Raw genomic sequence first — 17,057 nt, 5'->3', positions numbered from 1 at the left:
TTATATCAGAAAATAATCATATAAAAATAATTACTTTGAATGCATTTAACTATACAAACAAATTCTTTATTAGTCTCCTTTAAAGGACAGAAAACCAATTATTTAAGACCAACAATATATTAAACACAGCTTCTTTACACAAAAGATCATTCGGTTTCATTGCATAGTAATTAATTTTTACTCATATCTGATATAAAGTAATTTTAACCTGGTAATGATTATAACATTATATCTAAAATATATTTAGCTAAGTCTTGGCCTTTGATACCCTAAAATTTACAGCAAAATATCACTTTACAGTACCCCCAAATTATTTCATTGAGGTATGAATATAGGATATAAGCAAGTGTAACAATTTTGTGACTTAAGTGACATGTTTGCTTAAATTTTTTTTCAAAAAAGGAAAGAACACCTCTACCTAACAGAGCAAATGGGTTTTTAAAACATTGGATGAGAGGTTTAAGTATTTCTCACTTAAAAATCTTATTACTGATCATTATAGATTCTTTATAAGGCTGAAAAATTGTTAGCCAACAATATCAACACTAAATTTTCCCAAATATATCTCTTGAAATCATTTGAAAAATTTCAAAAGCTTTTCAGCAAGATGGAGCGCTATTTTATCACAAGAAGTTGTAAGGCAAATTTCACCATCACTAAACCAATAGAGAAAAGTATCTGTTAAATAAGCAGATTGAGACTTATCAGTAAATAACTGAAACTAGCAATGGACACAAATGATGAAAAATCGAAATTTAAGATCTTCAATTGAAACGCGTATGAATAATCCAAATAAACCACTGGTTGCCAATAGAGTTCCTAGTTATCATATGTACCTTTATACTATTTTTAAAAATCTCATATATGTGACAAAATCCTCTATGCCTATGATAGTGTGTATAGTGATCGCTCATATAGTGAACCAGAAAGATCAGAATTATAAAATAATCCTCTATTGTCTTGATTTCTTAACTCTTCAAGCTTATAGAAGAATCTACAGACCATGAACATTAGACAGCAATTCCAACACATTTAGTTACCAATTAATTTACACATGAAGTTGCAAATGTCTGTTTCTTCCTGTGTCCCTTGCCTATTCCTGAATAACGATCTCCTTAATTCTATCATAGAATTTCCCATAGTTCATTGTTTCTGCTTACCTCCCGTTTTACCCAGGTCTGGAAGACAGGCACTACACTATTCATATTTGTATGACAGCACCTAGTACAATGTCATGATGGAGCAGGGCCTTAATAAATTTTAAATAAACAAATGGATGTATAAATATATTAATGTGAAACAAATTTTCAGTACTCTGTAGTTCGGTTCTGTGTAGTTCTATTTTGAATAACCAAATCATCGAATTCAAATTTCAAACAAAGATTTATTTATGCAATAGTACAAAGAGTGCTCATGATTTAAAAATCTCCCAAATAATAATTAAGCTTTCCACATATACCTTAGGAAATCATTTAATTAAACTAATCCACTATTAACAAGTTTTTTCATTGACTTTAAACCAGGCATTCAAGATCAACCTTGGTTTGACCAAAATATATATCTACATATCAGCATAAGTGCCAGAGTTTATGGGGATTTTTTAAAGTACTTTCATCTTGACCAGGTTTCTCAATCTTGGTACTAGTGACATTTTAGGACAGACAATGATTTGTTGTAGGCAGCTATTCAGTACATTTTTGGTATTTAATAGATTGTAATAAGCCATATACTAGAAATTTAGATGCACACTTTACCAACAAATATGACTGAATAGCAACATAAGACTAAAGGGCATACCACTCCTCAAGTTTGAGTCACAAGTAGGTATTATTTAACACTTGATTTTGAGCAAATATTTAAGGTGTTAAGGGTTAAATGGAGATTTGCCTCAATTATTGCATCTGCTAAATGAGGCTAATCAACTATTTATTGAACACATAGTACATGTTATGTGTGTTTCATTGGGTTGTTGGGAAGAAAAAAATGAGACCAGGTGTTTTTGCATCCTATGCAAATTATAAAGTGTTATATAAATGCTTATGTTACTAAGTTTTAAAATAAAGTCACTAACATGCACATGCTACGTGAATATTGACTTTTATTCTTCACATTTCAGTATTGTCTGAAAGCCTCTGAGTTTAAGCATCAGTTTTCAGAGACCAAGGTCAGTGCTTTTGGTGAAGAACCAATTTAGCCCCCTATCAGAGGCTTTTAACTTACGGTCCACAGACCTAATCACAGATTCTCAAGGCATGGATGAGTAATTAAGCAGGCCTGAACTTGGACATCTTTTTCACAAACTCTATGAGATTTAGTATTTCCTTCCATTTTAAATGAAATAAGAGACATAATAGTAGTTCCTAGCCAGGCACAATGACTCATGCCTCTAATCCCAGCAGTTTGGGAGGCCAAGGTGGGAGGATCACTTGAGCTCAAGAGTTCGAGACCATCCTGGGCAACATAGTGAGATCCCCATCTCTACAAAAAAAAAGTAGACAAAAATTAGCTGGGCGTGGTGGCATGCACCTGTAGTCCCAGCTACTTGGGAGGCAGAGGTGGTAGGATGTCTTTGGCCCAGGAAGTCAAAGCTGCAGTGAGTCAAGATCATGCCACTGCACTCCAGGCTGGGTGACAGAGTGAGACTTGCCTCAAAAAATTTAAAAAAAAAAAAAAAAAAAAGTGGTTTCTGTGTCTTTGTCATAATAGAAATAACAGTTATTTTTATGTCATGTTACATCTATGGCATGTATCTGGAAATAACATTCATGTTCTTCATTACTTTGAAATTACTGTAGCTTTAGATCTGCAATAAGGTTTTTTGTTTTGTTTTGCTTTGTTTAAAGACAGTCTGCTGCCCAGGATAGAGTGCGGTAGTATAATCATAGCTCACTGCAGCCTCGAATTCCTGGACTTAAGCAATCCTCTTGCCTTAGCTTCTTGAGTAGCTGGAACTATACGCATACACTACCACATCTGGAAAAAAAATTTTTTTTTGAGACAGGGTCTCACTATGTTGCCCTGATTGATCTCAAATTCCTGTCCTTTGTCCTCAAGCAATCTTCCTCCCTTGGCCTCCCAAAGTGCTGGGATTACAGGCAGGAGCCACTATGCCTAACCAACATTTTTTTATTTTTTATTTTTTGAGATGGAGTCTCACTTTGTCGCCCAGGCTGGAGTGAAGTGGCATGATCTTGGATCACTGCAACCTCCGCCACCCAGGTTCAAGCCATTCTCCTGCCTCAGCCTCCCAAGCAGGTGGGACTACAGGTGCATGCCACCATGCCCAGCTAATTTTTGTATTTTTAGTAGAGACGGGGTTTCACCATGTTGGCCAGGATGGTCTCGATCTCTTGATCTTGTGATCCACCCGCCTCGGCCTCCCAAAGTACTGAGATTACAGGCATGAGCCACCATGCCAGGCCCAACTTTTTTTAGTAACATGAACAGGCACACAGGCTAGTCTTGCAGACAACCTTGATATTGATCTCTTTAAAAAATAAAACTTTACTTTAAATTGCCCATATTTAAATATATTATCTTGCTATATAAGTCTTCAATAAAGAGGACTACATCTTAATACTATGTATACTGTTTATTTAAAATCATTGCTTTAAGGAGTCCACAGACTTCATCAACTTTCCAACTTTTGCGCCTTTGGCACAAAATATGTTAAGAACTGTTGCAGAGGACTATGCTTCAGTTTCTTAAGGGATATATACCTCAGACATGATATTCCCAGAAACACCACAAGATGGCTTTCTTGCTTCAGATCCACTGTGGAGAGTTGCAGAAATGTTTTCTCTCTGCTTTTACAGTTACTTTATGGAGGGTTGTGAAGCTCGCTGTATTGGTCAGTTTTCCTAAGAAACTGAACATTTATATATATGAAGAGATTTATTATGAGAGAAATATTATAATTGGCTCACATGATTATGGAGGCTGACAAGTCCAAAGACCTGCTGCCAGCAAGCTAGAGACCCAAGAGAGCCAATGGTAATGGTGTAGATCCAGTCTGAAAGCCAGGAGGTTCAAGACCCAGGAAGAGCCCACATTTTAGTTTGAGTCCAAGGGCAGGAAAAAATTGATGTCCCAGCTTCAGGACAGTCAGGCAGGAGAAGTTCCCTCTTACTCAGCTTTTTGGTCCTTTAACTGATTGGATGAGGCCCACCCACATTAGGGAGGGCAATCTGCTTTACTCAATTCAAATGTTCATTTTATCCAGAAACACTCTCACTGACTACAAGAGTTACAAGAGTAATGTTTGAACAAGTGTCTGTGTACCCTGTGGCTTAAGCAAGTTGACAGATAAAATTAATCATCATACTCACAGATATGGTTGAGTGAATGCTTACAATGCATACAGGAACTACCCCAGTGAAACAGTGGCTCGTCAGGTATGGTCCACAGTCTCATTAGGCTTACAATATAAAGAGCTTTATAGGATATTATATGAAAAACTACACAAATAACTATAACAATTGTGATAAGTACAGGGAAAAGGAAAAACTTAATTTAGACAGTTAAAAAAAGAAATAGTTCACTGAGGAGTAATGTCAAAATGCAATGTGAAGGATGACTAGAAAGAGTAGCAGCTGACCAGGTGAAAAGTTGGAGGTAGGTAGAGAAGAAACAACATGGACATAACGCCTAATGCAGAAAAGCTTGGCTTCTCAGGGAAAGCATAGGGAAGGAAACTGCACCGACTGTGAGAAATGATAAAAGCTGAGCACTAGAAAGACAGGTATGAACCTGAGTGGGCAAGTCCTAGTTAACCAGGTAAGAAGTTTCAGAGATTATCCTAAGAGTAACGGGAAGCCCCAGCACCTTTCCTGACTAGTTATTCCATTTCGTAAAAATGTTGTGAGTTTAGCAATAGCCAACCCTCATGTTTATCACTCACCATATTAAGGAATCCACATACTAAGGCTGGCTCAGATTTAAAAAAAAGCAAAAGGTGGTGGGTAGAACAATGCTTCAGAACTAGTTTCAGACTACCAGGCAAATCATAGATGGTTCAACCTGATATCATGATTCTTCATTTTCGGTGTCTCTATAAAATTCACATACATACTCCCACCTGAAACATTTTTCTTTATAACATTATCTCCTATCTACCACACTAAGGGCATATCTGATTCATGCCCTGTATCAATAACATTTTAACTTATGAAAATTAACTTTAAGAAATACTTCATACAATATCTCTAGTATATAATGAAAACACTGGTCACTGGCAACAGTGGTTGCCTTTAGGAAGGGGAACCAGCTAGCCCAGACACAGAAGTGGCAGACATACTTTTCATATTATTATAACTTCTTATTTTTATAAAATAAATCTATAAGACTATTTTTAAAATATTAAGAACCATTCACCCCAATTTTCAAGAATATTACATTCATATTTAATATTTACATGTATTAAATCTCAATCCTTTTGCCTCTGGCAGCTCTGGCTACGGTAGAGACTGCTAATTGCCTACCACAACATCTATTTCCCTCTTCCTTCCCAGGAACAGAATCCTAATATTATTTGGGGTGGCAATGCATTAAATAAAAGACATTTCCTGACTCCCCTGTAGTTATATGTGGCCATATGACAGAGTTCTGAACGATGAGACCTAAGTGGAAGTATCATGTGAAATGTGGGGAAGGCTACCTTAAAAGAGGGGACTTCACTGAAAAGCAGGCCTTCTTGCAATTCTCTCATTTCTTCTAGCAGCCACCTTGGAATGTGTAGGTGGTATCTTTTTTTTTTTCTTTTGAGACGGAGCCTTGCACTGTCACCGAGGCTGGAGTGCAGTGGTGCGATCTTGGTTCACTGCAACCTTCACCTCCTGGGTTCAAGTGATTCTCCTGTCTCAGCCTCCCAAGTAGCTGGGGCTACAGGCGCCCACCACCATGCCCAGCTAATTTTTATATTTTTAGTAGAGATGGAATTTCACCATGTTGGCCAGGCTGGCCTCGAACTCCTGACCTCAAGTGATCCGCCCGCCTCAGCCTCCCAAAGTGCTTCGATTACAGGCATAAGCCACTGCGCCCAGCCTGTAGGTGGTATCTTTAGACCTACATACTCAATTAGGACTGTGAAGTGATCCTGAAGATAACAGAGCAGCAAAAGAGAAGCCTACGTTCCTGATGACTTTGTGGACCCACAGAAAAGTTTATCTTAATTAAGCTGTATCTTAGTTAACTCACTTTTATTTTGCTTTTTTGTTATATGTAGCAAAACCTAATCCTAAACAATATAGTGGTCATCCATATACCCATTACGGAAAAGAGATTCTCCAACACACATTCAACCGCATATTAAAGGGGTTATTGTGCATTTATCCCGCAAGGTAGGATGTGAACTGCTGAGAGGTTATAGCAATATCTGCAAGGTAAAACAGTGTTACTTCAAGAATAATCCCTGATTCATCCATTCAACAAATTATTACAGAATACCTACTACATTCCAGGCCCTAAGAGCAACTATGTTGAAAGATAAATCTATGATGCAAAACAGTATAACACTCCTTCCCACATCCACAACGAAATTTTGTTTTGTTGTTGTTGTTGGGTTTTTTGTTGTTGTTGTTGCTTTTGTTTTTGTTTTTTGTTTTTTTGGTTTTAAGTAGTGGAGAGTTTAATAGGCACGAAAGAAGGGGGAAGAGAGAAAGAAGCTTCCCTGTATGGAGACAGGGAGGGGGGCCCCAAAGCCAAGAGAGGGAACCCCAAAGAAATTTTGAACGTTGAACTTGCTGTTCTCCTTCACAGCAGAAAGAGGGGCAGAAATGAAGTATGTAGATATCAAAAAGGCAAAAGTTCTTTCTAAATCCTTAGAGCACAGACATTTTATAAATTATGTATCAAGTTTTTGTCTTACATGAACCATTTCCACACAATAATCTTTATTATTAATATTGATTGATATAACAAGTATGTACCCAATAAAATAGGAAAAAATTTTGAGTATACATTTGGGAACCAATTCCCTGGTATTTTTCTTCTCTGAACTTAAAATCAAGTTAGACTGAGTTTCACACATTCATACCTTAAAAATAATAACCTGAGGGTCTGGTTCTGTGCAAAATGGTAGCTATAGTATACCTTGTCTCTCCCACTAAATCCAGCGATAATCCTTGTATAAAATGCATTGAGCAGCTATTTGAAGACTGAAAAATAAATGATAGCAGAAGAACTAAGGAGGAAGATTAGAATCTAAAGTACGACAAAACTAGATTAAGTTTCCTGGCATTTTTTCCTCCAATATGGCCTGGCTTTTTTTTCCAGAAAAGCTGGAAGTGCAACTGATTGTGTACAAAGACTGCCAAGACAAGCCTTATCTTTCTGGTCCAAGAATCAGAAAGGAGGTGCTTAAAGGTCAGAGAAGGAAGAACATCCAATATTCTTTTCCATCCTCTCTAGTCCCAACTCCCAGGTAATCCCATAGGGATGGCAGAAGCAATAACCACGACAGATGCCTAAAATTCTAAGGTAAGGGAATAATTCTTTTTACCAGAGGATATAGACCTGGTCTCAAGATCTTAGGTCAAATGCCTGTTGCAACTTTCTCTCCCTGTCTTCCAATCGCATGCCCTCAGATGCAAATACATTTGGAGGAAGTACACAGCAGGGCAGGAAAACAAAAGCCCAGTTTTCTGACCATGAGGACTGGAAAGGGGGTCCTCATGGAACCAAAAAATATCAGAGAGATCACAGAAAGAAGGGAACTCATGAGAGCAATCCCATAAAGTTGTATATTAACGTCTACACTCACCTTTGAGCTAAACATGCATAGATCTGACCTTAAACAGCATACCAAAGGCTTTGAGAAGTAAATTATAGTGTAGACTACTGCACAGATCCCACACTATCCACTGGGTGGTACACATAATGGACAAATCCAAATAGTACTACTGAGTAGACTATGAAAACCAAATTGATATCGGAACCGCAGGCCACAGGTGGGTCCAACTTGCAAAATGACCTAACCAGGTTGAGTGACCACTAAAGATAAGAACAGTATTCCCCTTAAGATACAACTGACAGCTAGAATCTCATAATATGCAAATGTCCAGAATAGGTTAAAAAATTCCTCAACATAGAAAGAAACAGGAAAACGTTAACTTGGAAAATAAAAGACAAATAAGCAAACACCAATCCTGAGGTGTCAGACCTTGAAATTTCTGTACAATGTACAAAGACATAAAATCAGTTATTATAACCATGCCTAAGAACATAACAGCAAAGTCTTTCTAAATAAATGTAAAGACAGTACTGGACAAGAAATAAAAGCTATATCCAAATGGAAATTTTAGAACTTAAAAATACAATAATTGTAATAAAATATTCATCGGATGGGCTGAAGAACAGAATTGAGATGAGAGTAGAAAGCGTCAGTGAACTTAAAGCTGAATCATTAGAAACAAACCAGTCTGAAAAATAAAGAGAAAACAAGTCCTTAAAAAAGTAGGCCTTTTGATACTATCATATAGTCACCTGAGGCTCAGAGCCTCAGGACAATATCAAAAGGCCTAACATTTGTTTCATCAGAGTCCCAGAAAGAGAGGAGAAAGAAAAAAAATTTGGAGAAATAATGGCTGAAAACATATCAAATTTAGTAAAAGACATATACTTACAGAATCAGGAAGCTCAGAAAACCCCAAAAAGATAAACCCCAAAACGTCCATACCCAGAAACATTGTATTTAAGATTCTGAAAGCAAAAAATAAAATACCGTTAAAACATCCAGAGAAAACTGATGTATTACAAACATATATCAACTTGAATGACTGCAGATTTCTCATCAGGAAAAAGAAAGGGCAGGAGGAAGAGAAATGGCTTTTTTTAGGTCTTAAAGGGAAAGAACTGTCAACTCATTATTCTATAACTATTGAAAATATCCTTCACAAATGAAGATAAAATAGACATTCTCAGAGGAAGAAAAACTAAGACAATTGGTTTCCAGCAAACCTGCTCTAAAAAAAAAAATGTTAGAGGACATTCTTTAAATGGAAGAGAAATGATACCCCAAAACGAACATGGAACATGGGGAATCAAAGAGAGCAACAGAAATAGTAACTACCTGGATAACTATAATAGATTATCCTTTCCCTCTTAAACTCTTTAAAATATGTGTGACAGTTAAAAACAAAAGTTAGGGACAGGCACAGTGGCTCAAGTCTGTAATCCCAGCACTTTGGCAGGCTGAGGTGGGCAGATACCTTGAGCTCAGGAGTTTGACACTAGATGGGGTAATATGATGAAATCGTGTTTCTACAAAAAATACAAAAATTAGCCAGGAGTAGTGGCACATGCCTGTAGTCCCAGATGCTCAGGAAGCTAAGGTGGGAGGATTGCTTGAGCCTTGAGGTCAAGGCTGCAGTGAGCCATGTTACCACTGCCCTCCTGCCTGGATGACAAAGCAAGATTCTGTCTCAAAAAAAAAAAAAATGAAAAATAAATAAAATAAAAATAAATAAAAGTTACAGGCCACACCTATAATACCAGCACTTTGGAAGGCCACAGTGGGAGGATTTCTTGAGCCCAGGAGTTTCAGACAAGCCTGGGGAACATGGCAAAATGCCATCTCTACAAAAAAATACAAAAATTAGCCAGGCATGATGGTGTGCACCTAGAGTTCCAGCTACTCAAGAGGATGGACTGAGCCTGGGAGGTCGATGCTGCAGTGAGCTGTGATCACGCCATTGCACTCCAGCCTGGATAACAGAGCAAGACCCTGTCTCAAAAAAAAAAAAAAAAAAAAGGTATAAACATTACATTAAATTACTATTTTAAAAATATTTATGTAATACATATATAGAGATATAAGAGGATATAATACATATAACTACAACATAAATAGAGGAAGGTAATGAAATCTATATAATAGTAAGATTTCTATATTTCAACTGAAGTGGTGAAATTTTAACTTTAAGTTGACTGTGAAAAGTTCAGTGTGTGTATCATAATCATCAGACCAAGTACTAAAAACAAGCTATACAAAGAAATATTGTCAAAAACTCATGGAATAAATCAAAATGGAATAATAAAAATATTTAAGTAATTAAAAATTAGGTTGGAAAGGAGAAACAGAGGAATGAAAAATAAGGGGACACCTATGATATGATAGAAATCTGTTTATCTCTCTGTGTATCAACAATTACATTAAATGTAAATGGCCTAAACACACAAATCAAAAGACAAAGATTGTCAAAAATTGGCAATGGCTACAAGTAAACCTGACTGATTAGATCATTACTGCTTCTCACCTACATGTTCCTGTCAAAGTCCAGAAAATGTCAACTAAACAAAGCAAGGGAAAGTGCTGTATTATGAAATTTTGCTTCAATTACAGAAGTATATTATTAATTTGCTAGGGCTGCCACAACAAAGCACCACACACTGGGTGGCTTAAACATAAATTTATTTTATCAAAGTTCTGAAGGATAGAAGTCCAAAATCAAGGTGTCTGGAGGGTTGATTTTATTCTATGGCTTCTCTCCTGGACTTACTAGATGGCCATCTTAAGACTCTGAATAGACAATTTAAATGTATTTAAATATATTCTAAGCTTAAAGGGCCAATGCCTAATAGTATAATGGAAGTCTTAGAACTCCTTCAGCCTCTGGATCTCTAAGGTTTTATTCTTTTGTTTTGTTTTGCTTTGTTTTGTTTTTCTGAGACAAGGTCTCACTCTGTCATCCAGGCTGGAGTACAGTGGGTATGATCATGGCTCACTGTGGCCTCCCACCTCAGCCACTCAAGTAGCTGAGACTACAGGTGCACATCACCATGCCTAGCTTTTTGTATTTTTTTTCTTTTTTGTAAAGATGGGATTTTGCCATGTTTCCCAGACTGGTTTTGAACTCCTGGGCTCAAGTGACCTTACCACCTCGGCCTCCCAGGTGGCTCACATCTGGCATTACAGGTGTGAGCCATCACACCTGGCCTCATAACATAATTACTAACATTGGTATGAATACTGTATTAGTCTGTTCTCATGCTACTAATAAAGACATATCCAACACTGGGTAATTTATAAAGGAAGAGGCTTAATTGACTCACAGTTCAGCATGGCTGGGGAGGCCTCAGGAAACATACAATCATGACAGAAGGGGAAACAAACACATCCTTCTTCACATGGCGGCAGGAAAAAGAATGAGCAAAAGGGGGGAAAGCTCCTTACAAAACCATTAGATGTCGTGAGAACTCACTCACTACCAGGAGAACAGCAGCACGGGGGTAACCACCCCCATCATTCAATTACCTTCCACTGGGTCCCTCCCGCAACACATGGGGATTATGGGAACTACCATTCAAGATGAGATTTGGGTAGGAACACAGACAAACCATATCAAACACGCAAGTACTTTTGCTGATGTTCTTACTCAACCATTACTTGATTATTGGAAAAATAATACCAGTGTTTTTAAATCCACGGTCTGTATATTAGTACAAAAGCCCTAGTAGTTATATTCTCATGTTTTTAGAGAACATTATTCATTATTACATTATTTGACTTCCTACTATGGTTTCAATGTGTCCCCCAAAGTTCATGTGTTGTTTAATCCCCAATGCAACTGTGTTAAGAGGTGGGATTTTTAGGAGGTGACTAGTACTGTTAATGCAGGAGTGGGTTCGTTACTGCAAGCAAGAGTGGGTTCCTTATAAAAGCAAGTACAGCCCTCTCTTGCTCTTTCTCACCCTCTACCATCTTGCCTTCCGCCATGGGATGATGTAGCAAGGAGGACCTTCCCAGATGCTACATCACACAGCTAATTGGGAGGCTTGGGACTTGGGCTCATTTCTTCTAGGCACAAAGTTTTAAAATGTCCATTCCTTTACATCACATTCTCCCCTACCTGTCCAAAAGTTAGAGGGAAATCAGAGCTGAAAAATGAAAAATCTCAAATCCATTCCTTTCTTCAATATTTCTTATACTCCATATCACCTGTCTCAAGAGTCATCATATCAAACTCATCTTTCTTGTTACAGCACACATTTTGTTATTGTAATATTCTATACTACTACTGTTGTTTCAACTGCAGCAAGGTAACAAACATACACAGAGGTACCTGGCTGTATATGACTTTCACGTAAGTGGGATTCTATCTTAAATAATAAATCAGTTTCTCATGTTGCGGAGGCAACTCTAGAGAATGTGGTTGGATGGAATTTTCTGAATAATTCATTCAGGTCTAGTTTACATTGAAGAAAAAGAGGTTTAGGGTACTTTTCCTTTATTGCCGTGAATCTTATTTCTCTCTCTTTCTTATAACACACCCAACTAGGTCTTGTCATGCCAGGAAACAGACAGCTACAAAAGCTGATTTTTTAGATGTAAAAGTTAGTAATGATGACCCAAAATAACTTCTATAAAACACTATCTTCTACTGGAACATAACTCTTAAACATGACTTATGCTGAACCAAACTGCCTAAAATATGGAAGAGGTGTCTTTTGGAGATTTACTTATGGGTATGTTATTATTTAATCTTAAGATATAGAAACTGTGTAAGCACAATTATGACAGAACTATCAATTAGTGTTTTCTACCATTGCAAAGGGAAATAAACTAATTGAGAATAAAAAATAGGCATGATTATTTTATTGTGTGTAGAATTTTAATTTTGAAGGGCAATTTATGAAATATTATTAGTCACATGAAAATTATTGAGAAAAAATTTAAAACACAACTCATCTATATTAGACCGTATCCCTGAAAATAAAAAACATTAAACATTAAATTAGACACATTTATATAAAACTGGCAAAGATAAGCATCTCAAAAATAGGGCTGTGCACAGAAAAATATTAAATCTCCTAAACATGAGGCAGATTTACTTCCCCAATTGTTTTGATGAAATCCTACCTTGAATGATGCATATTTTAGTACAAACAAATAGTAAGGCTTAGACTCATACATGAATCATAACAAATGAAGATCCTAATTCTCTTAAGTTTTTTGAAAATTTTTGAATTCATACCATATCTACAGTTAACTTCGATTTTACCAAGATGAAGCACCTCCCTTAGGTTATCCAGCAAGTAATTAAAATTTCATGAGATTATCAAGCTTAAACCAAATTCCAACTTTTCTGACTACATTTCAGCATACAATATAATGGCATAGGAAGTGAACTAAACTTTAGACTTCAATGTGAATTTATTTTCACAAAATTACTTTAAAGAGGACAATGCCCAAACTATCACTTTAAAAGCTGAGTTCTGTTTAAAGACAAAAATAAAGACATGGCTCATTCATTAAGTAAACATTTATTTAATGTCTACTGAGCAAAATACTGTACTAAATATTGTGACTCCTGCCCTATGACAATCAAAGAAATAAGAAAAAAAAATACAACTTATGGCCGGATGCAGTGGCTCACGCCTGTAATCCCAACACTTTTGGGAGGCCGAGGCGGGCAGATCACTTGAGGTCAGGGTTTTGAGACCAGCCTGGCCAACACGGCCAAACCCTGTCTCTACTAAAATATAGAAATTAGCTGGGCATGGTGGCGCATGCCTCTAATCTCAGCTACTCAGGAGGCTGAGGCACAAGGTCACTTGAACCCAGGAGGTAGAGTTTGCAGTGAACCTAGATCACACCACTGCACTCCAGCCTGGGCAACAGAACAAGGCTCTGTCTCAAAAAAAAAAAAAAAAAAAAAAGGAAAAGAAAAATACAAGTTAGTAAATACAAAATTATATCGTACAACTGAATACATAAAAACAGAGGTGTTAAATAATGAGACTAACATAACTAAGAAATGCTTCCCTAGAGAGATCATTATTAAATCAACTAAGACATTTTCATAGTAGAAATTACACACAAAAAAGGAAAGAATTAAGAGATTCACCAAATATATTTTAAGTGGAAGTCTACATCGGGGAACTAATAAGATAAATTTGGAGAAGACTGTAAACCCAATTGACAGACTGATTTTACATTAAACATAATAGGAAATAATAACATACTATAAATGCTTGGATAATAGAAGAGTGAAGTGAAGAAAATGTTAATTAATGAAGGTGTCTCTTTCATACATATATGTAGAATGAACTATATCAATGGAAATAAAACCAGCAAAACTGTTGTTGCAGCTACCCAAAGGTAAGATGATGAAGTTCTTTGTTAGTGTGGTTGAAGAAGACATGTGACAGGCTGGGTTGTTGAGGGAAGTAAAATCTGCTATTGTCTCTTTGGAGCCAAGGTTATTACAAAATAACAAGAATAAAAATAAACCAAAACATTCCTGAGCTACTAGCAAAATTAAAGGCCTAGAGGTCTTGAGTGTATGACAGATGAAGAAAGTCCCATAGCTGTAGTTTCAATTTTACATCGGAAATTCTGTTACTCCCATAAGGTACCAGATAACCATCCTAGAACTGAGTAAAAGATTATTCCATTGATTGCCTCAAAGTTCGTACACCGGATTGTGAATCCAATTTAACATAATGCAGATAAAAAGTTCAAGTATTACAAATTTGAAAATGTGTTTTTAACATATTAATGTTACATCTTATCTTTGATAGAAGATCTTTGTGATACTATTATTTAAGGATTAATTCCTAGTAACCTTGTGAACAGGAGTCAAAAGGATTGTTATATCATAAATTCTTAGCTGGGCGCGGTGGCTCATGCCTGTAATCCCAGCACTTTGGGAGGCTGAGGCGGGTGGATCACAAAGCCAGGAGATCGAGACAATCCTGACTAACAATGGTGAAACCCCGTTTGCACTAAAAATACAAAAAAATTTGCCGGGCGTGGTGGCAGGTGCCTGTAGTCTCAGCTACTTGGGAGGCTGAGGTAGGAGAATGACGTGAACCCAGGAGGCGGAGCTTGCAGTGAGCGGAGATCACGCCACTGCACTCCAACCTGGGCGACAGAGCGAGATTCCATCTCAAAAAATAATAATAATAATAATAAATTCTTGATGTAAGCATAGTAAAGGCAATGATTACTCTTGCTCAGGGATTGCTCATGCCATCTACACACTCTTAATAGACACTCTTGCCCCCGACTTGAGGAAAATCAAACAGGTTTTACAACTCATTTGGTCCTTCTTAAGTGTCAACCCACAACTTGGTCATAAATTACAGTAGGCAGGTGACACACACAAGTCACAAATAGTTTTGTCACATCAAATTTTACTTTTGTTCTACTGAAAATAGGTGGCAAACCTGCAGAATAATAAAAGAAAAAACAATCAAACTAGCAATTAAGTTTATTTTAAAAAAAGAAGTTGGAATTATTTACAATTTAATAATGCTACATGGCCACAGATAGCCCATAATCATAGATTTGTAAAAGGTGCCTGTCACCCTCCCCAAAAAAAAACAAGTAAGAACTCACACTGACTATAACTTACTAAATAAATCATGTCTTTAAGTCATTAATATGATCAACAAATCATCAGGAACACGACAAGGAAAAAGCTGAGCTTCTGTTCTTAATGCGAAAAGCAGTCCACAAAAGAGACAACCAAAATAACTAACCAGACCTCTGTGCTGACTGATGGCATTTTCAAACTCCTGAATAAATAGGAAATGTCCAAAGCGCACGCACACACACGCACGCACAAAAGGAACAATCCAGAGACAAACCTGGCTGTAAAATAAGTGTGGAAGCAAAATGATAAATTCGCAGGTATTTTTTATTTGAGAGAGATCCCGAGTGCTTATATTGCATCACCAGTGAAGGAAAATGAAGTGTTACCAGGATCCGAAAAGGAGTCTCTGAACAGGGTGTACACTGAATTCCCCTTTAATAAAAGAGCAGCTCTAAACAAATTTTTTTAACTTCCAGAAAGCCAAATTAAAAACAAAACAAACCAAAAAAAAAGAAGAAAGAAAAGAAATGCCTTTACCCACAGTCCCATGTCTGGGACAGAGCTCTTCTACCAAGCCATGCAAAGTGTCCAAGACAGAGGCCACCCACCACGCATTCCCAGACTCTTAACCGTGTCACTCCAGAAACCGAGAGGACTTGGATTTCCAGATTGCTAACGTGATCTGAAGGCACTCAGTACACATTTCTGCCTGGGCAGGACCAGTTGAGCCACTTCTTGCGTTATCAGTCTCCAATAATTGCCACGCTGTGTGTGCACCAGTAAGTGGGTGGCACATGGAGTCTGACCTGGCAGCCTGCCTGCTACCTTCACAAAAAACACTCCATTCACACACTTTGTCTGATACTACTTTCATTGTCTGGGCTATTGTTTTTGGAGAAGAGCTGCCGAAAAGTATCACCTTTTCCTCTATCACTAACCTTTACCTTTACCTCTATCCCTAACATGGGATGCCGAGGTGCAGAGGCACCAGCACCGCCCTGCCATCACTCTAGTGGATACGGACCCGATTAGGCGTCCTTCTTCCTTCTGCCCACACCAAGGCCCCCCAGGCCGCGGCCGCTCACCAGGAACCTTCCCAGGGGAGCGGCGGAGGGACGAGGCCACGGTGCCGGGACCCGCAAGAGGGCCCTGACCCTGATAGAGAGGGGCCGATGGGCGGCCAGGTGGGCCTGCGGGTTTACCTTGTTGAGGTGAGGGTTCCGTGTCAGCAGGTAGCCGCGCTGATGGGTGTGGCAGCGACGAGGGGCTTCGGGCTCCATGGCTGGCGCCGGGTTCCGGCGGCGGGGTCAGGCCAGGGCGGGCCGCACGCGCGGTGCAGGCGGCGGATGCTGCTGGGGTGATGGTGCTGACTGCAGCCGTGGCGGCGGCGGCCGCACTGGGAAAGGCCCAGCGGCTGGGGGCGGGCGTGGGTGGCGAGAGGGGGTGGACGCGTCGGGAGGGGCCCGAGCGAAGCCGGTGTCCCCAGCAGGGCAGCCTGCGAGAAGCGCTGAGTCATGGCGGGAGATCATCCGAGCCGGCGTGTGAGGAGGAGGAGGAAGAGCGAGTCCTGGCAGCGCTGCTGGTGGCGGAGCGGGGGCGGCGGCCGGAGCCCTTGGCTCCACAGGGCCTCTGCCCACCATGGGCTTATGATCACCGCTGTGGTCGCCTCTCTCCATGTGGGCTGACCCATGGCGGGGGCAGGGAGCGGGGAGCGTCAGGCCAGGATCCCCCTGCCCGGGA

At 38.7% G+C, this 17,057-nt stretch overlaps 1 protein-coding gene across 1 annotated transcript in view; it reads right to left on the bottom strand.

The window, feature by feature from the left end:
* ME1 (malic enzyme 1) overlaps window positions 1–16,734 on the bottom strand; it is a 231,401-nt gene extending 214,667 nt beyond the window's left edge. The window contains exon 1 of the mRNA XM_032152323.2: window positions 16,520–16,734. Coding sequence (XP_032008214.1) covers window positions 16,520–16,597 — 78 coding nt within the window. The 5' untranslated portion in view covers window positions 16,598–16,734. The remainder of the gene's footprint in view (window positions 1–16,519) is intronic.
* Between the last annotated feature and the right edge of the window lie 323 nt (window positions 16,735–17,057).

The sequence above is a fragment of the Hylobates moloch genome, unplaced genomic scaffold, assembly GCF_009828535.3.
Source record: "Hylobates moloch isolate HMO894 unplaced genomic scaffold, HMol_V3 SCAFFOLD_2, whole genome shotgun sequence".
NCBI classification, from domain to species: domain Eukaryota; kingdom Metazoa; phylum Chordata; class Mammalia; order Primates; family Hylobatidae; genus Hylobates; species Hylobates moloch.
This window is presented reverse-complemented; position numbering and strand designations above follow the sequence as displayed.